Source organism: Babylonia areolata, chromosome 7, assembly GCF_041734735.1.
Source record: "Babylonia areolata isolate BAREFJ2019XMU chromosome 7, ASM4173473v1, whole genome shotgun sequence".
NCBI classification, from domain to species: Eukaryota; Metazoa; Mollusca; class Gastropoda; order Neogastropoda; family Buccinidae; genus Babylonia; species Babylonia areolata.
In genome coordinates, this window is record NC_134882.1 from 51,489,145 (window position 1) to 51,511,644 (window position 22,500).

At 44.1% G+C, this 22,500-nt stretch overlaps 2 protein-coding genes across 2 annotated transcripts in view; both read left to right on the forward strand.

Moving 5' to 3' along the window:
* LOC143284302 (alpha-glucosidase-like) overlaps positions 1-14,648 on the forward strand; it is a 29,070-nt gene extending 14,422 nt beyond the window's left edge. Inside the window, exons 6-11 of the mRNA XM_076591003.1 lie at positions 1,104-1,229; positions 5,472-5,596; positions 8,479-8,689; positions 11,441-11,626; positions 12,524-12,658; positions 13,622-14,648. Of these exons, the coding sequence (XP_076447118.1) occupies positions 1,104-1,229; positions 5,472-5,596; positions 8,479-8,689; positions 11,441-11,626; positions 12,524-12,658; positions 13,622-13,975 (1,137 nt within the window). The 3' untranslated portion in view covers positions 13,976-14,648. The remainder of the gene's footprint in view (positions 1-1,103; positions 1,230-5,471; positions 5,597-8,478; positions 8,690-11,440; positions 11,627-12,523; positions 12,659-13,621) is intronic.
* A 5,685-nt stretch (positions 14,649-20,333) lies between these two features.
* LOC143284106 (uncharacterized) overlaps positions 20,334-22,500 on the forward strand; it is a 17,531-nt gene continuing 15,364 nt past the window's right edge. The window contains exons 1-2 of the mRNA XM_076590752.1: positions 20,334-20,392; positions 22,278-22,471. Coding sequence (XP_076446867.1) covers positions 22,304-22,471 — 168 coding nt within the window. The 5' untranslated portion in view covers positions 20,334-20,392; positions 22,278-22,303. The remainder of the gene's footprint in view (positions 20,393-22,277; positions 22,472-22,500) is intronic.

Genomic DNA, 22,500 nt, shown 5'->3' on the forward strand with positions numbered 1-22,500 from the left:
AAACAAATAAAACTGCACGCAGGAAAAAAATAACAAAAAATGGGTGGCGCTGTAGTATAGTGACGCGCTTTCCCTGGGGAGAGCAACCCGAATTTCACACAGAGAAATCTGTTGAGATAAAAAAAGAAATTCAAATACAAATACAAATACAAATGTTGAAATTCTAAGCTGATGCTGACCCTTCGTACAATGATCACATACGTACACATGTAATGATTACATACATTCACAGTCATTCATCGTGAATACACATGGATTATGAATATTGCGGCATATAATGTCGCTGGCGACAATAATTCATGCGTTGACACTCACGACATATAATATTATCGCACTTCGGCACATATGTTATTGTCGCGTGCGACCAACACAATTATGCCCGGCGACACTATTTGTCGGGAGTGTCACTTCAGGCAATCAACTGCGCTGCCGACAATGCGTGTTGCAACGTGTGTGTGTGTGTGTGTGTGTGTGTGTGTGTGTGTGTGTGTGTGTGTGTGTGTGTGTGTTTAGTCACATTTTGGTGTGTAACATTGATGCAATGTGTTATGTTAACAAAAGTGTTTTTGTAAAGCACCTGGAGCAGATTTCTGGATAGTGTGCTATATAAGTATCCACATTATTATCATTATTATTATTAGATGACACTGTTCACAATGCTAAATGAGAACTGTAGTTTGTAGGAAGGAGGACGGTGGCAGAATGGTTAAGATGCTCAGCAGCCAATACAGAGGGTCCGTGAGGGTGTGTGGTTCGAATCCCGCTCTCGCCCTTTCTCCCAAGTTTGACTGGATAATCAAACTAAGCGTCTAGTCTTTCGAATGAGCCGATAAATCGAAGTCCTGTGTGCAGCAGGTACTTGGCGCACTGAAAAAAACAACAACAACAAAACAACAAAAACAACAACAACAACAAATATGGCAAGAAGAGTGTTGTCCTCAGGCAAAATTATGTTAAAAAAAAAAAATATATATATATGCAAGCATGCACTCTAGGCTTGGGAAATGCCGATTTGTCTAGCAGTTGTGGCGTAGAGTATATGGATTTGTCCGAACGCAGTGACGCCTCCTTGAGAAACTTAAACTGTAGTTTGTACCCGTCAGAATGTCCTCCGCTTCTGGCTGGATCGTGGGGTGGATGGAATACGGGTGGATGCCGTCACCCGTATCATGGTCTATGAAGACTATTACCAGGACCAAGCGTACAGCGGCACCCCGGGTACAGAGTGGGTGAGTTACTTGCTTTACTCTTATGTTCCTCTGACATTATTGTTCAGTGTATGTGTGTGTGTTTGTTCAGTTGGCCCGATACGTGTTATGTGTGCATACGTAACATGGATGCAATGCGTTGTACATGATACCAGATGTCTTGTACAATTCAAGTAATTTCCTGTAACTGTATTTAGAGGTGTTTTTTTGTGTGGGGGGGGGGTTCTTCCAAATTTCACCCACATTTTTACCCTCATTTGCCCAGTTTCCCCCAACCCTCCATTCATCCACATCTCCCACCCCTTCTAACCGATAATACTCAGATGTATTCATAAATACTTTAACAAAATGTCTTCAATCACCGATATGTGTGACGGGACATTCAACAAAATTCCTTCCTTCATGGAGCAGTTTTCTGGACAGAGTGTTTGTAGAAGTAGGCCGTGTCCATTGTGTTGTTATTGCTTGTTAATATGATTATGATTATCATTGTTGTTTTTATTATTGTTATTCGGAGTGTTTGTAGAAGTAGGCCTTGTCCATTCTTGTTATGCTTGACATTATGATTATGATTATGACTATAATTGTTTTAGTAGTAGTAGTAGTAGTAGTAGTAGTATTGTTGTTGTTGTTTGTCATGTTTTTATTATAAATATACGACAGAAACAAAGCTAGCATTTCTTTCCATTAAAAATCTATTTTTAAGTACAGTCTGTCTCTCCTCCCTCTCCCTCTCTTTATCTCTCTCTCTCTCTCTCTCTCTCTCTCTCTCTCTCTCTCTCTCTCTCTCTCTCTTACCCCTCCTCTATTTTTCTCTCTCCGTCTCTAACTTCCTCTATTTCTACAGTTTTTTTCTTTCTCTCTCTCCTCTCTCTCTCTCTCCTTCTCTCTTTCTCTCTCTCCTTCTCTCTTCTCTCTCTCTCTCTCTCTCTCTCTCTCATTTTCTCTCTTTCTCTCTCTAGCTCTCTGTTCGTTTTCATCTCTCCCTTTTCTCTCTTCCTCCCTCTCTCTAATCTCTTCATCTCTCTGTGTTCCGCTCTCTCTCCTCCACACCCCCCCCCCCCCTTCCCCGCTTTCTCTCTCACCCTCTCTGTGTCTGCCTCTGTTTTGTCGTGGTTTTTTTTTTTTTTTTTATCTCTGTCTTTTGAACTCCTTTACTTTGTTTCTGCATCTCTCCTTAACTGTCAGCTTGCCAGTCTTGTCTTACTGTCAGTCTGGTAACTAGCAATTTGTTTTTCTTTCTGTCTGCCTTCCTCCCTCTCTGTCTGTCTGTCTATCAGACCTTCTGTCTGTCTGTCTGTCACACACAAACACACACACACACACACAAACACACACACACACACACAGACACCTCTCGCGTTATGTGACCTGACTGATCTAAGAGAAGTAATCCCGCATTACTTCATGTGTCATTGAGTGCACCACGTTAGCTCCCTTTTTCGACATCATCACCGTACTTTCTGCTCTGTGTGCGTGACTCACAGACACAAGGACACACAAACACAGTGACTTATAGTGACTCACAGTGACACACACACACATACTCACACACAGACACACACAGACACACACAAACACACACAGACACACACACACACACACACACACACACACACACACACACACACACACACGCTCGCGCGCACACACACACACACACACTCACGCAAACATACATACACACAAAAAAACAAACACACACACATACATGCACACACTCAAGCACACAAAACACACACACATACACACACGCGCGCGCGCCCATGCACACTCACACACACACACGCAAGCGTGCGCGCATGTTCATGCACACACACATACACGCACAGACACACACACACACACACACACACACACACACACACACACACACACACACACACACACACACACACACACACACACACACACACACACACACACACAAACAAACACACACGTGCGCACACATTCACGTACTCACGCACAGTATCAGTATCAGTAGCTCAAGGAGGCGTCACTGCGTTCGGACAAATCCATGTACGCTACACCACATCTGCCAAGCAGATGCCTGACCAGCAGCGTAACCCAACGCGCTTAGTCAGGCCTTGAGAAAAAAAAAAAATATATATATATATAAGCGTACATACATAAATAATAATTATGATGGAAAAAAACAAAAAAAACAAAAAAACCGCACACAACACAAACACACACACAACAACAGCAACAACAACAACACACACACACACACACACACACACAACAAAACACACACACACACACACACACACACACACACACACACACCTCGCGTTATGTGACCTGACTGATCTAAGAGAAGTAATCCCGCATTACTTCATGTGTCATTAAGTGCATCACGTTAGCTCCCTTTTCGACATCATCACCGTACTTTCTACTCTGTGTGCGTGACTCACAGACACAAGGACACACAAACACAGTGACTTATAGTGACTCACAGTGACACACACACACATACTCACACACAGACACACACAGACACACACAAACACACACAAACACACACAGACACACACACACACACACACACACACACACACACACACACACACACGCTCGCGCGCACACACACACACACACACACTCACGCAAACATACATACACACAAAAAAACAAACACACACACACATACATGCACACACTCAAGCACACAAAACACACACACAAACACACACGCGCGCACGCCCATGCACACTCACACACACACACGCAAGCGTGCGCGCATGTTCATGCACACACACATACACGCACAGACACACAGACACACAGACACAGACACACACACACACACGCACGCACGCACACACACACACACACACACACACACACACAAACAAACACACACGTGCGCACACATTCATGTACTCACGCACAGTATCAGTTTCAGTAGCTCAAGGAGGCGTCACTGCGTTCGGACAAATCCACATACGCTACACCACATCTGCCAAGCAGATGCCTGACCAGCAGCGTAACCCAACGCGCTTAGTCAGGCCTTGAGAAAAAAAAAAAAAAAAAAAATATATATAAGCGTACATACATAAATAATAATTATGATGGAAAAAAACAAAACAAAAAAAAACCGCACACAACACAAACACACACACAACAACAGCAACAACAACAACACACACACACACACACACACACACACACACACACACACACACACACACACACACACACACACACACAACAAAACACACACACACACACACACACACACACACACACACACACACAACAAAACACACACACACACACACACACACACACACAACAAAACACACACACACACACACACACACACACACACACACACACACACACACACACACACACACACACACACAACAATGGTGGAAAGATGTAAGTGAGGAAAGAGAGGATGGGGCCCCGCCTTCCAATGCTGAGTCTCTGGATACAGTGGGTATGAGTGCAACGACCCTGATGACAGTAAAATGGAATGGGGCTTTTAATCTTTAAATTATATCAAAAAGACCTTTTATCTTTAACGCATATCAAAATGAATAACAACTGGCAGTAAAATGTAATCTTTAATGTATCATCAGCCCCATCCACATGTAATATGCGGCTTCTGTTCAAACGTGTGTGTGTGTGTTGGGGGTGGCGTGTGTGTGTGTGTGTGTGTGTGTGTGTGTGTGTGTGTGTGTGTGTGTGTGTGTGTGTGTGTGTGTGTGTGTGTGTGCAGTGCGTGCATGTGTGAGTATGCACAAGTTTTTATATTGATATGCACTTGTATGTATCCTAATTTCTGTTGTATATGTGTTTCTGTATGATTTTCGATTTATGTTCGTACCTTGTTATGTACTATCCCCCCCACCCCCACCCCCACCCCACCCCCCCAAATATTCCTTGTGACCCCGGTACACTTGGTAATAAACACATATTCTATTATATTCTATATTTAAAAAGACCTTTAGTCTTTAAAGTATATTAAAAAAGAAGACTTTCATCTTTCATGCATATCAAAAAGAATAACAACTGACAGTAAAATGTAATGGGGAATTTAATCTTTAATGTATATTACAAAGAATAACAAATGCTTGTGACATGTAATGGCGTCTTTAATCTTTAATGCATATCACAAAGAATAACTAATGGCAGTAAAATGTTAATGGGGCCTTTAATAACTAATTCTTTATTATATATTAAATAGAATAACTGGTTATTGGGGGGGGAAAAAAATAATGTTACACGACAAGCTCTCTTTGTTGACAGTGGGAGCCCTCGCACTACGTTCAGAACCTGACTGACGACAGACCTGAGATCAGGGAGATTGTCAAGGGCTGGAGAGAGGTGCTGGATTCCTACGACGACTCTGATAATGACAACGACAACTACAAGTAGGTAGACTGTCATGTGTGACCGTGCCAGACTATGACCACCAGAACACCAACTGCTGTCCCCACTCTCTGGGTAAGAATCTGATCTTCGTGGACCCCCGAAAACGGAGTACGGCTGCTTCCATGGCGGGGTAAAAACGGTCATACACGTTAAAGCCCACTCGTGTACATACGAGTGAAAGTGGGAGCTGTAGCCCACGAACGCAGAAGAAGAAGAAGAAGCAGAAGAAGAAGAAGAAGCAGAAGAAGAAGAAGAAGAAGAAGAAGAAGATCATCTTGAAAAATATCTTGACCAAAACATCTCCATGTTTCGTATGCACACACCAACATGAACATGATTTTCCTGTAGTGGAGAAACCATTGAACAAACAGCTCTCATTTTGATGCCAACTAGGTGCAACATATATATAAATGTATATGTATATATATATATATATATATATATATATATATATATATATATATATATATATAACAATTCATATAAATAAATATGTATATTGCACCTCGTTGGCATCAATATATATATATATATATATATATTTATATATATATATATATATATATATTTGTGTGTGTGTGTGTGCGCGCGCGCGCCTGCCTGCCTGCCTACCTACTTGCATAATATGCTATCTGTGTACAGCAGTCTTTTATTTACGTCTGCGGCATTATAATACTACGGAGAGAGAGAGAGAGAGAGAGAGAGAGAGAGAGAGAGAGAGAGAGATGTGATATGAACATCGAAGGGGGGATTTTTGGCGCATGTGAACCCGCGTATGTGTATAAAAAATGTATATCTGTGTATCTCTCTCTCTCACTCTCTCTCTCTCTCTCTCTCTCTCTCTCTCTCTCTCTCTCTCTCTCTCTCTCTCTCTCTCTCTCTCTCTCTGTGTGTGTGTGTGTGTGTGTTTGAAGAATCAGAATCATAATTATTTGTCATGAAAACCGTGAATGAAAGGTTCATAGACACAACAAGAAAGGGTTACAAAAAACAAAACAAGCAAACAAAACAAAACAAAACAAAAAATCCACCACCCAAATGTAAGGAGTTCTAATTAAACCGTGACGTGTTCTTTGAAACATTGATAAATGAATTTTGCCAGTTAGGGTTGTACGGGGTCGTAATTACACCATTGACGCCTTGTATCAATATCATCAAAATTTGTGAATTCAGACTTTATATCTGTTAAGAAAACTTTTTCGCAAGTATTTATATCTTATACATTTGTCTAGAAAATGATCTTCGTTTTCTAATACACCACATGTTTTGCATTTTCTTGCATGTTTTTTTTTCTTTTTTCTGTGCCTGTGAATCTGCCTCTTTCTATTTGGAAACCATGTGCGCTTATGCGAAGTCTGCACATGTTAGTTCTATGTTCAGTTTTTTCTTGAGAAGATCGAATTTTGTTTCAAGTCTGTATTCTTTAGAAACATTATTTGTCTGTCTGTGTTTATATGCTGGGTTTTTCGCTCTCCCTCTCTCTCTCTCTCTCTGTCACTCTGTCTGTCTATCTCTGTATTTGGCTGTCTGTCTGTCTGTCTCTCTCTCTCCCCCCCCTCCCCCACCTCTCTCTCTCTCTCTCACTCTCTGCCTCACATCCCCACCCTCAGCCTCATTCTTGTCCATCGTTTTATTCTCAATACTCTCCGTCTGTTTCTGTGTTTGTTTGTTTTTTTGTTTTTTTTCTTTTTTCATAATTTCATCTCTCATCAGTGCTCTTTCTCTCTCTCTCTCTCTCCCTTTCTCCTATTCCCCACCTCTCACACCCCACCCCACCTTTCCCTATCCTTCCACCCCCTCCCCCCCCCCAGCCCCCTCCCCCCTCTCTATCCCTCTATATGTCTTTCTCGTGCTCTTTCTCTCTCTCTCTCTCCCTTTCTCCAATTTCCCACCTCTCACACCCCCATCTTTCCCTACTGACCCCCCTCCCCCTCCTCCCCCCCCTCTCTCTCCCTTTCTCCCATTTCCCACCTCTCACACCCCCATCTTTCCCTACTGACCCCCCTCCCCCTCCTCCCCCCCTCTCTCTCTCCCTTTCTCCCATTTCCCACCTCTCACACCCCCATCTTTCCCTACTGACCCCCCTCCCCCTCCTCCCCCCCTCTCCCTTTCTCCAATTTCCCACCTCTCACACCCCCATCTTTCCCTACTGACCCCCCTCCCCCTCCTCCCCCCCCTCTCCCTTTCTCCAATTTCCCACCTCTCACACCCCCATCTTTCCCTACTGACCCCCCTCCCCCTCCTCCCCCCCCCTCTCTCTCTCCCTTTCTCCCATTTCCCACCTCTCACACCCCCATCTTTCCCTACTGACCCCCCCCCTCCTCCCCCCCCCTCTCTCTCCCTTTCTCCCATTTCCCACCTCTCACACCCCCATCTTTCCCTACTGACCCCCCTCCCCCCCTCCTCCCCCCCCCCCTCTCTCTCCCTTTCTCCCCTTTCCCACCTCTCACACCCCCATCTTTCCCTACTGACCCCCCTCCTCCCCCCCTTTTCTCCCTTTCTCCCATTTCCCACCTTCTCACCCTTCCTCCCCTTCCCCTACCTTCCCCCCCCCCCCTCCGCCTACCATCCACCCTCTCTATCTCTCTCTCCCTCTCTCCCATTTCCCACCTCTCATCCCCACCCCCCTGCCCCTACTTTTCCACACTCCTGCCCCTCCCTCTCTCTCGTGCTCTTTCTTTCTATATATCTCTCTCTCTCTCCCATTTCCCACCTCCCACGAAAGTGGAGTATGGCTGCCTACATGGCGGGGTAAAAACGGTCATGCACGTAAAAGCCCACTCGTGTACATACGAGTGAACGTTGGAGTTGCAGCCCACGAACGAAGAAGAAGAAGAAGACGCCTCCTAAAATCGGACACCTTCGATACCTGTGTGTTCAGATTTATGGTCGTGGAGCTGTACGCGAACCCAGAAGCAAGCAGGAAGTATTACGACTACGGAGCAGACATACCGTTCAACTTCGACCTCATCTTCTCCCTCGACAACAAGCTTCACGTGCTCAACGCCAACTACTGTGATGCCGTCTGTATCCGTGACGTCATCCAGGCCGAGTATGACGCGGTGCCGAAAGGGAAATGGGCCAACTTTGTGGTGAGTCTGTCTGTTTATTAATAATAATAATAATAATGGTATTTATATAGCGCTGGATCTTGTGCACAGACAAATCAAAGCGCTTTCGCACCAGTCATTCACACGCATGCATAACTCTAAAACTGTAGAAACTAAAGACAAGGAAGGGCAGGCAAGGGAAGCTATTTTGGGAAGAGGTGGGTTTTAAGGCCAGACTTGAAAGAGCTGAGTGTAGAGACTTGACGAAGCGAAAGAGGAAGTTCATTCCAATCGCAAGGTCCAGAGACAGAGAAAGAACGGCGGCCAACAGTCGAGTGTTTGAATCTGGCTCCATCTGCGTATCTGTCGGAGGCACTTTGTTGCTGTTCTTGTCCTTTGTTTGATAACAGGTCGATGTGCATGCAAAACGCTTTTGCAGAGACCCAGGCCTTTGGGACGAAAGCAGCAGCATCGGAGACATCTGGTGAATACGTGTATGTTCATTTATGTTTATTCACCTTATCATGTATACAGCCATACTCCGTTTTCGGTGGTGTACATGCTGGGTATGTCTTTGTTTCCATAACCCACCGGACGCTGACAAGGATTACATGATATCTTACGTGCGTATTTGATCTTTTTGCGATTGCAAAATATGTATGAAGGGAGTCATGAACTGGCAGTTTTGCACAAATGTTGACCTAGAAGATGGGAACGATGTCCACCTTTAGCCCACCGGGTGCGACGGGGATCGAACTCAGGACACCCGGGCGAGAATCCAGCGCTCTGACCATTAGATCACCACACCCGTCAAAGACCATGACATTTTATTTCACCAATTTTAAAGAAAGGGAAACTGCTGTGGTGCTGTTCCTTCACTGAACATTGAAACATTCAGTTGCATGCACTGTATGATGCTGGTAAAGATTATGACGGCGATAATGACGGCGACTATGGTAATGATAATGATAGTGATAGTGGTGGTGGTGGTGGTGGTGGTTGTGGTGGTAGCAATGCTGATAATGATGATGATGTTGATGATCACAACAGTGGCGATGAAGCTAACGATGCGCTTAGTGCTAAGAGTGACTACCGATGGTATTGATGACGACGTTACTACAATGTTATAGTGGCAACAACGTAACGACGGACACTCTGCCATCTCCGTTCATTCCGACACTCTCCTCACGCCCCCTCCTCCCACAAGGACGACTCTTCATAACTGGTTTAATATTATCACTGGTCGTGATACTCATAAAGTGTCTATCCTTGGTCAGAGAGCAAACTCTGAAAGCTTTATGGAGCACAACAGGCTGCTTACTTTGGTACAACCCGACTCTTCCAGCTGGCCGTTATGCACTAATCCTTCGTTCCCTGTAATGTTCAGGCAGGCTTCAGTCAGGCTTCAGGCAGGCTTCAGTCAGGCGCACGATTTCAGTTATGGTCCCTGTGCGATGTACCGGGCTATGTATTTGTATTTGTATTTCTTTTTTTTATCACAACAGATTTCTCTGTGTGAAATTCGGGCTGCTCTCCCCAGGGAGAGCGCGTCGCTACACTACAGCGCCACCCATTTTTTTTTTGTATTTTTTCCTGCGTGCAGTTTTATTTGTTTTTCCTATCACAGTGGATTTTTCTACAGAATTTTGCCAGGAACAACCCTTTTGTTGCCGTGGGTTCTTTTACGTGCGCTAAGTGCATGCGGCACACGGGACCTCGGTTTATCGTCTCATCCGAAAGACTAGCGTCCAGACCACCACTCAAGGTCTAGTGGAGGGGGAGAAAATATCGGCGGCTGAGCCGTGATTCGAACCAGCGCGCTCAGATTCTCTCGCTTCCTAGGCGGACGCGTTACCTCTAGGCCCAACACTCTATGTATGACAGTCAGTCGTGTTTCTGAATATAACTCTCAGAACAGCAGAAGAGAGTGTCTTGCCCGAGTTACATCCCGCCTCTCTCGGACAAGACAGTTTTAGGACAGTCGGCGTTGGGGATGGTTTCCATAGGCCAGCTAGTTCCTAAGGCTACAGCACTAAGAGCCGGTGCAGTCTTGCCTCCTAGTTTGAAAGTCGAAGTTCCTTCACAAAAGACTAAGTCTGTAAAAGACTGCCCATTGTAAAGGAGAAACCATTGAGCAGACAGCTCTCACTTTGCTACCAGCTACCTGTGATATAATAATGTGTCTGTCTGTCTGTCTGCCTGTGTTTATGTACTGTGTTTTTCGTTCTCTCTCTCTCTCTGTCTCTGTCTCTGTCTCTCTCTCTCTCTCTCTCTCTCTCTCCTCTCTCTCTCTCTCTCCCCCTCTCTCTCCCCCCTCTCTCTCTCTCCCTCTCTCTCTCTCTCTCCCTCTCTCTCTCTCTCCCTCCCTCTCTCTCTCTCCCTCCCTCTCTCTCTCTCTCTCTCTCTCTCTCTCCCTCCCCCCTCTCTCTCTCTCCCTCCCTCTCTCTCTCTCTCCCCCCTATCTCTCTCTCTCTCTCTCTCCCTCTCTCTCTCTCTCCCTCTCTCTCTCCCCCCCTCTCTCTCCCACTCTCTCTCCCACTCTCTCTCCCTCTCTCTCTCTCCTCTCTCTCTCCCTCCCTCTCTCTCTCTCTCTCCCTCTCTCTCCCTCTCTCTCTCTCTCTCTCTCTCTCTCTCTCTCTCTCTCTCTATGTCACTCTCTGTCCATTCTCTCTCTATGTCACTCTCCAACCCTTGATCACACAGCCTCTCACTTTTGCTGTTGGCCCAAATTGTAAGCTTATGTCTATCCATGATCTAAGCTACAGGCGGCAGGAAATTGGTGCCTGCTTTCAGCTGTCCAACCACGACAACCACCGAGCGGCCTCTCGCATGGGTCAGCAGTACGTGGACGCCCTGAACTTGTTGCTGCTGACGCTGCGTGGAACCCCGACCACCTACTACGGCGATGAGATCGGCATGGAGGATATCTTTGTGTCCTACAACGACACGCAGGATCCTGCAGGCATCAACTATGGGCCTGTGAGTGGCTGGGGGGGGGGGGGGGGGGGGGGGGGGGGGGGGGAGGGGGTGGTGGAGGGAGGGGTGGAGGGTAGGGGGTGGGGGGTTGTAGGAGTCAAAGTTTTAAAGTTGTATTGTGGTCCCATAGTCTTCTACGGCCATCAGGACAGTGAATTAATATCATCCACATTCATATTGTTCACTGTGCCAAGGGCTCAGCTTAAGAAGGTGGGGCCCAAATCCTCTCCTACCCTCCAAACGAAGGTAGGTACGCATTCAAACTTGGTTGGAGCAGGGAAAATTGGAATGAAGAGCCTTTTCCCAGGACGCAAAACCTTGTCGAAACAAAACATATTACAAAGAAGAAAATGATGACAAATAAGGACGGCTGAGGAAGTGCAAAGTAATGTAAAAAGAGTCCAATATGAGTTAAAAGAACAGAAAAGAAAAGAAAAGTAAGCAGAATTAAAGAAAAAAAAAGAAGAAAAAACAAAAGAAACGCATTCTGAAAAATTATCGACGAAATCTATGAAGGATTTTTTTTTTTTTAATGGAGCAAAAAATAGTTCTCTTTGTTTATTTTCTGTCATTGTTTCTTTCATTAACCTGCAGGCTTTATCTTCCTGCACCCTTTCTTATCCTTCTCATTTTCTTTAACTCACTCAGTACGGCGAGTCCTCTCTTTTACTCTACACAGACCCCTCGGATGTCCAGTGGGTGTCTGAATGACCCAACCTTTAGCTTCCGTCGTCAGAACTGTGGTATTCTTTGTAAACATTCACGTCTTCAGTATAAGAGCCTTCCGCTTGCAATATTTTGATGATGGTAATTGGGGTGAAACGCTGTTAACGTCGTCTCTTTCGCCGTTCGTATGGAGAGAGTTAAACACCTTTTTTTTTGGTTCCTTGTGTTTCCCAGGACCGATACCAGGAAGTGTCCAGGGACCCAGAACGAAGCCCCATGCAATGGGACAGCACTCTCAATGCCGGATTCTCCAACCACACCCCCACCTGGCTACCCCTCAACCCGGATTACCCCACCCGGAATGTGCAGGTGAAACCCAAACTGTGATGAGAGGGAGAAAGAGTGAAGGAAGTAGGCGGAGGGGGCGGGGGGTGGGGGCGGGGGGCGGGGGGGAGAGAGAAATGGAGGGAGGAAGGTAGGAAGGAAGGAAGACAGGAGGGAAAGGAGGAAGGAGGAAAGTAATGAAGACAGGAAGGAAGGAAGGAAAGTAGGAGAATATGAAGGAAGGAAGGGATGAAGGAAAGGAGGGAAGGAAGAACAGCAAAAAGAAAGACAGGAAGAGAGGACAGAAGGAAGGAAGAAATGAATAGAGGAAAGAAGAAAGGTGGGAAGAAAATAAAGAAGGAAGGAAGAAATGAATGATAGAAGACAGGAAGGAAGAAGGAAGACAGAAAGGAAAGAGGGAAGGAAGGAAGGAAGACAGGAAGGAAGTAGGCACGGAAGGAAGAAAGGATGTGAGGAAAGAAAGAACGATGATACAAAGAGAAGAAGGAAGAAAGGAAGGAAGGAAGGAATGGATAATATCTACTGAAAGCAAAATGGCAAGCATACAGTGTTCCTTTTTTTCATTAATTACTCAAAATGAATGGAAAATTAAAGGAAAAAAAAACACCAAGAAAGAAGAAAAACAACATTTGTAGCAAATCATCAGAAACATTATAATCACTTGTTCATGAATACATGTTTCAATGGGATTTAATACAATGTAGCGCTCGTTGGCAATTCATATAGACACCTTATCAAACTCGTTTTATCTGTATCGCATCATGTCTTGTCTTGCTTTGTTTCATCTATTTTGTATTGTTTGTGTCTTTATATTTCCTTTCTTAACCGTATTTTATTTCATTTTTCGTTTAATTTACACAGATTCTTTCCATGTTTCAGGACAAGAGAATTACCACGAACTTTACAGTTGATTATATTTTGTTTTATCCCATTCCATTCTTTTTTATTTTTGTATTTCGTTTTTTATTTCTTTTCCTTTTTTTTCAGGATCAGAGAAATTCCACAAACGTTACCAACATCCAGGTATACCGAGAGTTATCCACCTTGAGAGACGAACCCGCTTTTCGATACGGGTTCTTTGAGTTTGCTGACGTCACTCCCAGCATCCTCTCCTACCTTCGCTCTGCGGTGGGCTACCCAAAGTTTCTGGTGGCCATCAACTTTGGAAACACCACCGTTTCGCACGATTTCTCCGGCCCCCCAGTTAACGTGGGTCAAGGAAAGGTCAGATTGGTCACTTCTGAGGCAGCTAATGAAGGTCATTTTGCCAAGGGTAAGACAGTGGCCTTGACTTCTGTGTCGCTAGCACCAGGGTGTGGGATAGTGCTGGAGCTCCAGTGAGGAACGGTCATGGAGTGTCAGAGCAAACAGGGTTGTTAAATGAGCCAGTGTTGGAATAGATGTTGTCACCTGTTTTGTTATTCAGAAGAAATTATCATGCACTGGACTTGCCTTATTTTGGGCAGATGCTTTGATTAATTAACGTGTTTCACCATTCCAGTGAGGCGTATACACAGTCTTCAGATTTTGATGGAATTGTTAAAAGATGACAAAATACTGTTCATATTGTGTTTTGGAAATGGCTAGTTCGTATCTTGGTGTATGTTATACTTGTTGAAAATTCGTCTTTTAAACAGCTGACTTGTGCCAATCATCCAAATGACAATAAAAGAAATAAATCAAAATTTAAAAAAACGATTTTAAAAATGGACGCAAATGTGGGATTACTATTGATATGAATCTCAGTTCTAAAATCAATTGATGGTCGAAGCGATAGTGAAAACATACCTATAATATATATCTTATGTCATAAGTTCTTCTCCTTCTCACAGCATGAGTCAAAAGTCAAAAGTGAGCTCCTAATTGTTGCGTGACTACGATAGCTTGCTAGATCTTAGCTTAATGAGGATGGTAATTGTTATCATGCATAATTATCGTTTATTTTTAGTTATTGCTTTTTTTTTTTATATTGTAACATTGTGCCATGGTGTTGTGATAAATGCCGTTGTATAATAAACTCAAATAGTTTATATATAAAAACGTCCTTCTTTTCTGTTCGGTGTCTGTCACACGCACACACCCTCTGTGTGTGTGTGTGTGTGTGTGTGTGTGTGTGTGTGTGTGTGTGTGTGTGTGTGTGTGTGTGTGTGTGTGTGTGTGTGTGTGCAAGTGGATGGTTCGTTGGGTGAATGAGCGTGCGAGTGTCTGCATGCTAGTTATAGGTGCTTTATTACTGATGTGAGAGAGAGGCGAGGAGAGAGAGAGGCGAGGACAGAGACAGACAGCAATCCAACAATGCAAAAGGAGACCTTACGTGTTTACAAGGGCGCAACAGGAGAGGGAGTGTGTGTGTGTGTGTGTGTGTGTGTGTGTGTGTGTGTGTGTGTGTGTGTGTGTGTGTGTGTGTGTGGAGGTTGTGTGTGTGTGTGTGTGTGTGTGTGTGTGTGTGTGTGTGTGGAGGTTGTGTGTGAGGAGGTTGTGTGTGTGTGTGTGTGTCTGTGTGTGTGTGTGTGTGTGTGTGTGTGGAGGTTGTGTGTGTGTGTGTGTGTGTGTGTGTGTGTGTGTGTGTGTGGAGGTTGTGTGTGTGTGTGTGTGTGTGTGGAGGTTGTGTGTGTGTGTGTGTGTGTGTGAGGAGGTTGTGTGTGTGTGTGGGGGGGGGTGTGTGTATGAAGGTTGTGTGTGTGTGTGAAGGTTGTGTGTGTGTGTGTGTGGAGGTTGTGTGTGTGTGTGTGTGTGTGTGTGTGTGTGTGTGTGTGGAGGTTGTGTGTGTGTGTGTGGTGGGGAAGGGTGTTGGGGTTTGTACTCTCTCCCTCTCTCTCTCTCTCTCTCTCTCTCGCTCTCTCTCTCTCTCTCTCTCTCTCTCTCTCTCTCTCTCTCTCTCTCTCTCTCTCTCTGATGTGTGGTGTGATTTATCAGTGCTGCCATCAGAAAGCCATTATCACCTGCAGCAGCCACGAGCAAGAATCACACCACCAGCACACCTTGCACAAGTGAATAATGGTAACAATATATGGAAAAAAAAAGATGAAAAAATGATAGTACGATAATAAATACAACAAACAACGTCAAAACGAAAACAACAACCACAATACTGCTACCTCTTCTACTACTTCTACTACTACGATGACGACGACGACGACTACTACTACAACTACTTTTTTACGTTTTACGATAAGATATACTATTCCACATATGGTAGTGATTGCTATGGAAAAACAAGAGAGGCAAGGCCTTCAAGACTCACTTGTGATACACTTTTTTAAAAAATCCAAGCTTTTTATGTAATGTTTAAGATGAGAAAGATCAGTTTAAAGCAAATTAACTCCCCTAGCATTAATTACAGGGTAATTTCCCTTTTTTACTATCTACACCAAAACGTTTGCAAAATAAATAAAACTTCCATGCTTAGCAAAAGAAGTTCCTGTTTGAACCAAAAATGATAATAATGACTGGTCTTGTTGTTGGGTCAGAATATCAGATCAAAGTGCCAAGTTTAGAGAATACAAAAAATATAAATATAACAGTAAATGCAGTTTGCATATAATTAGGCTTCATTTTAAAAAAATTTTTGTGCCCATCCCAGAGGTGCAATATTGTTTTAATCAAGATGACTGGAAAGAACTGCATTTTTCCTATTTTTATGCCTAATTTGGTGTCAACTGACAAAGTATTTGCAGAGAAAATGTCAATGTTAAAGTTTACCACGGACACACACACACACACACACACACACACACACACACACACACACACACACACAACCGAACACCGGGTTAAAACATAGACTCAGTTTGTTTACACAAGTGAGTCAAAAATGCCCATAAATGGAATCGTACCTCCCATCATACTCGTTCCCATAACAACGACAAAAAAGACGAAAAACAAGAACAACACACACACACACACACACACACACACACACACACACACACACACACACACACACACAGCCACACACACACACACACACACACACACACACACACACACACAGCCACACACACACACACACACACACACACACACAGCCACACACACACACACACACACACAGCCACACACACACACACACACACACACAGCCACACACACACACACACACACACACACAGCCACACACACACACACACACACACACACACACACACAGCCACACACACACACACACACACACACACACACACACACACACACACACACACACACACACACACACACACACAAAAGCCTCATGGTTTGTTTTCATTTTCAGATTCATAGGAAATACTTTATCCGGAGTGATCCATGCTCCACAAATACTTTGAAAAAATCCAAATAGGACATGCCTGACCAATACACAAACAGATTACGGCTGCCTACATGGCGGGGTGATAAATAAACGGTCAAACACGTTAGAAAAAAGTTGCATGTCTGTTAGAGAGAGAGAGAGAGAGAGTGTGTGTGTGTGTGTGTGTGTGCTTTAAACAGCCATCCAACTCTACAAATAACAAAATTGAAATAGAAGAAGAAGAGAGTCCAAAGCATTTCAAAACGTCTAGCATGTATATACCTGCATATCAGACACGACATATTAAAGAGTCCATCCACCCCACCATCAATGTAAAATGTACATTCAAACAATACATGGCGTGGAATAGAGTACCATGATTCCGTAAAAAAGACTGTTCGGAAAGAAACATGTATACATATTTGTCTAGACGGATGAAAGAGATGAATTGTTTTGGACAGAAAAAGGCAGAGAGTTTTAAGTTTGTAACCCCACCCACTACCCCGCCCACCATCCACCCACCCCCACCCCCACCCCAAAAACAACAACAACAACAACAAAAGAAGAAAAAAAAAAAAAAAACAAAACAAAACAAACAAACAAAGAAACCAAAAATCGAAATATAATCGAAATTCATGAAGTAAATGTGATTGTTTGTCGTACTGTGCTTATGAATTGGGGGAAAAAACCAAGCTGAATAACAGAAACCCTAACAACAACAACAAGAACAACAACAAATCTCAGTCAAAACGAAAATAGAGAAAGTATTGTATGAATAAAAACAAGAGAGAAATAAGAGGGAGAGAGAGGGGAGAGCGAGAGAGACAGAGACAGAGAAACACACACAGACACACACACACACACACACACACACACACACACACACACACACACACACACACACACACACACACACACACACACACACACACACACACACACACACACACACACACACACACACACACACACACACACACACACACACAGAAATCCGGTATATAATGCAAAGCACAATAATGAACATGGATGAGGACATCCATCGTAAATCCTGGTAACGTAACTGAAAACATATGGATGTTATATACGTGTTTGTTTTCTGTCTATTTCTCGGTTTTTTGGTGTGTGTGTGTGTGTGGGGGGGGGGGGGGGGTCCAGGTCGTGCAGAATATAGTTTTGAGCTGCTGATGCTCAAAAGATGAGTGATGGGGTTGTGGAACGGTGGGTGGCCGAATGGTAAAGCACCCGACTGAAAAGCTAGCGCCCATCGGGTTGGAATCCTAAACTTTTCGGACCGGGATTTTTTATCCCTCCACCCCCACCCCCTCCTGTCCCTCTTCACCATACCCTGAGTGGTGTTCTGGGTGCCAGACAATCGGGTGGGACGTTGATAAACAGCGGACCATACGCTCAGCACTCAAAAAACAAAACCAAAAAAAAAACACGGCAACAAAAGGGTTGTCCCTACTGGCAAAGTTCTCTAGAAAAATCCACTTGCTGGTGGCGCTGCACTCTGGCGACGCGCTCCCCTCGGGAAGAAAGGTCCAAATTTCACAAATATGTAATAACAAGTAATAACAAAAAGAAGAGAAAAAAAGGAAAAAAAGGTAGAAAGAAGATTAAATAAACAAAAACTTGACAATCAGAAACGTGAGCGGGTTGTTAGGGAAGAAACAAGAACGTTTTGAAGAGTTATATCGCGGATTAAATAGACAGATTTCGTCAGGTAATTTTCATGGATGGAACTAACCCTATTTACGACTTCAACAGAAAACGGGTAGACAGAAGCTGTGAGTCTAGAATCCTGCGTGCAAGAACAACAGTGTATAACTGCTCTTTTATTCCATTGATGTTCATACACTAACAATCTTGCCAGGAAACACACACAACACTGGTATATTCAGTTGTGCTTGTGTGTGTGTGTGTGTGTGTGTGTGTGTGTGTGTGTGTGTGTGTGTGTGTGTGTGTGTGTGTGTGTGTGTGTGTGTGTGTGTGTGTGTGTGTGTGTGTGTGTGTGTGTTAGATTTGACATGGAGGTTCCTGTACTGTTCTTTTATTAGAATGAAGTACCATAACATTTATCAAGTTGACGTATTTTACGCTTGAATATGAAGAGTCTTTGTCATCCCGACAATATTATATAGAAAATAAACTGTGTTTTTTTCATTCCAGAATTTCAGTATTATTGAAAACAATTTTAGAAAACACAATCTTTTTTTTGATTCTGTTGTAACATTGCGGTCAAGAGAGTGTTTACATTATACACTTGTCAGGTTTTACATTGTTCGGTGCAACTGAGCATGATTTGCATGTAAATGTGTTATATAAAATATTGTATTATTATTATTATTATTCATTCATTCTTATTATTATTAGTAGTAGTAGCAGCAGCAGTAGTAGTAGTAGTAGTAGTAATCATCATCATCATCATCACTGTTGTTGTTGTTGTTGTTGCTATCTTTATAATTATTGTTATCATCGTTGTTCCTGCTGTTACTGGTGCTATCACTTCATCATCATTAACCCTATCGCTGCCCAACTCGCATTCATGCAGCAGCTAGGTAGAGGACCCATGTCACTGAAGGGTGACCAGATCATGGGTCTGTTATCCATGAACCTACTGCTGTTTTTTTGTTTTTTTGTTTTTTTTTCGGTGGTAGGATAGGCCATGTCTTTACACATCACAGGGGGAATCCCCAGCTATTCTTAGACACCATATTTTATGTGTTTACAGCAGAAGGGAATTTTGCACTCTAAGTTCAGTGGCGGTGATAGGGTTAACTTTATTGGCATAAATATTGTTATCGCTGTTATTATCATCTATCAAGATTATTATCATTTATTATCATCATTATTGTTATCATCATTATTACTATTATTGTTGTTATTACTATATTTATATTATTATCGTTGTTGTTGTCATCATTGTTATAGAAAAGCTCCCCCCCCCTCCACCACCCTACTCTCTTCCCCTCCGTTCTTCTTTTCCCACCACCAAAAAAAAACAACAAACAAAAAAAACCAAAAAAAAAACAAACAAAAAAAAACACAAAAAACCGGACACAGGCATATCTAACGCAACCCCCGCAAATGCACAAACCATAAAGAGAGGCCGCAGATGCATAGAATGACATAAATTATGAGGTGTGCATCCGTGTGTGACTTGACGTGAGAGGACACAACATGTGGCGATCTGTATGGTGCTTTTTTGGGGGGTGGGTGGGGGGGGGGGGGGGGGGGTCTTCTTTTTTTTGTCATGGTGAATAACGGCCCCTGTCCTGTCCCATTCGGCGAAGGCGCGAACGACAATGACAGCTTTTTTTCTGTTGTCTCCTGTGAATGGAAGCGTGGATCGAGGTGTCGGCTTCCGTTTTGGAGGTGGGTAATTAACACCTGAAAACAGGGTATAAATACCGCAGTCAGTCTCCGCCCTCTATCCACTTTCATCCAGACACCATCAGAAGTGACGTCCATCGCTTGTCTTCTTTCTGGTATGTAAAGCGTGTTAGCTATTTTGTTGAAGATCACAGTTGTTGTTGTTGTTTTGTCTCGCTGATGCGTATTCTTTGAAATGATGGCAGTTTCTTCGTATCCGAACATCACTGGGAAGAAGTTCTAGTCCGGGTGAGGCAAGCCTTCTGGTGGCTGTACAGGCCAATCCTGGACTTGCATTGTCGGGAACAGCTGGCGCACGTAAAGGTTGGCTGGTCGCTGGAGGGGTGAGCTTGAGATGATGCCTCCTTTCTCCGCTCGCGTTTTTCCCTGGCTGTCTGTGTCCTGACCTTTTCAAATTTCCTGACAGCTTTCCTGGTGGAAGTTTTCCAGGCAGATCTGTTTGCTGCCAGTGTCTCCCAGCTGTGGTGGTCAATTTCGCTACGTGACATCTGCTGCTTCAGTTGGTCCTTGTAGCGTCTGCGTGGAGCTCCAACGCTGCGTTTACCTTCACGCAGTTCGCCGTAGAAGACGGCCTTTAGCATTCTGGAGTTGTCCATACGCGCTACATGAAATAACTGATGTGAATAACATTATTGTTGCGGGTTGTTCTTGTTTTGTATGTCTTTAGGGGACGGCTTTCGTTGCTGGCTTATATGCGAGTTGCATTGTTCCTGAATCAAATTTCCTTTCCTTGTTAGCTAACTCACTCAGTACGGCCAGTCCTCTCTTCTCCTCTACACAGACCCCTCGGATGTTCAGTGGGTGTCTGAATGACCCAACCTTTAGCTTCCGTCGTCAGAATTGTGGTATTGTTTGTCAACATTCACCTCTTCAGTATAAGAGCCTTCCGCTTGCAATATTTTGATGATGGTAATTGGGGTGAAACGCTGTTAACGTCGTCTCTTTCGCCGTTCGTATGGAGAGAGTTAACCGCGCACTAAGAGAACAACCGTTTCCAACACAATGCCGCCAAAATCTTAGTTACGCAACGCCGCAGTTTGAACAGGAAGTAAGTATGATAATTTTAGTAACGAAGGAGCAGAAATCATCCACTTGCGTACCTTGCGCCCGTGATAACGAATCTTTCATTACCGAATTCCTTCTATTTTCACAAAATTGTTTCTAAAAGTAAATAAAAAAGTATGAATTATTAATCTGATATACGATCGATATGTTTCGAAAACAACTTCGAAATTTTGACGATTCGTATCACTGGAAGTTCTTGGCTATGTTTATAGATACTGCGCTTTGCTGGAAGAGGCTGATTACATGTAAATCCCGTTCTCTGTCTCCGTTTCGAGTTCAAGGAGTGACCTGCTCTTTGTATTACCTGTAGTCTCATATTATGCGCGGGCACTCATATGCGTGTGTGTGTGTGTGTGTGTGTGTGTGTGTGTCTGTGTGTGGAACTGTGTGTGTGTGTGTGTGTGTGTGTGTGTGTGGATCTGTGTGTGTGTGTGTGTGTGTGTGCGTGTGTGTGTCTGTGTGTGTGTGTCTGTGTGTCTCTGTGTGTGGAACTCTGTGTGTGTGTGTGTGTGTGTGTGTGTGTGTGTGTGTGTGTGTCTGTATCTCTGTACATGTGTGTGTGTGTGTGTACGTGTATGTATCCATGTGTAGCATGCATAATGCCCGTGTGTATGTTTGACTTAATACACGCGGAAGACGTTGAGACACACATCCACCCACCCACCCACCCACCCACCCACACACACACACACACACACACACACACACACACACAGAGGAGACAAACAAAAAGACAGGGACAGCATAAATAAGCGTGGAAGACGTCGAGAGACAGACAGACAGACAGACAGACAGACAAGACAGACAGATAGAGAAGGAGACAGACAAACACGGAGACAAGGACTTCCATAAATAAGGCAGCCAGCTCTTCTTCAGTCACAGGCAGCAGTGATTTGCTCGGTGATTTCAACACAGCACCAGCACCAGCAGCAGCTCTGAAGATGAAGGCCTCAACAGTCCTGCTGTGCGGCCTTCTGCTGGTGGCCTGTGTCGCCAGTTCATCAGCACTGAGGATAATCCGGAACCGGTGGTTCCGAGGATGGCGAAGAGTGCCGAGACCATTACCCGGACATCCATATCCATATCCTTACCCAGGCCGTCCCCGCAGAGTAAGAATAGAACAAAATAGAACAGAGCA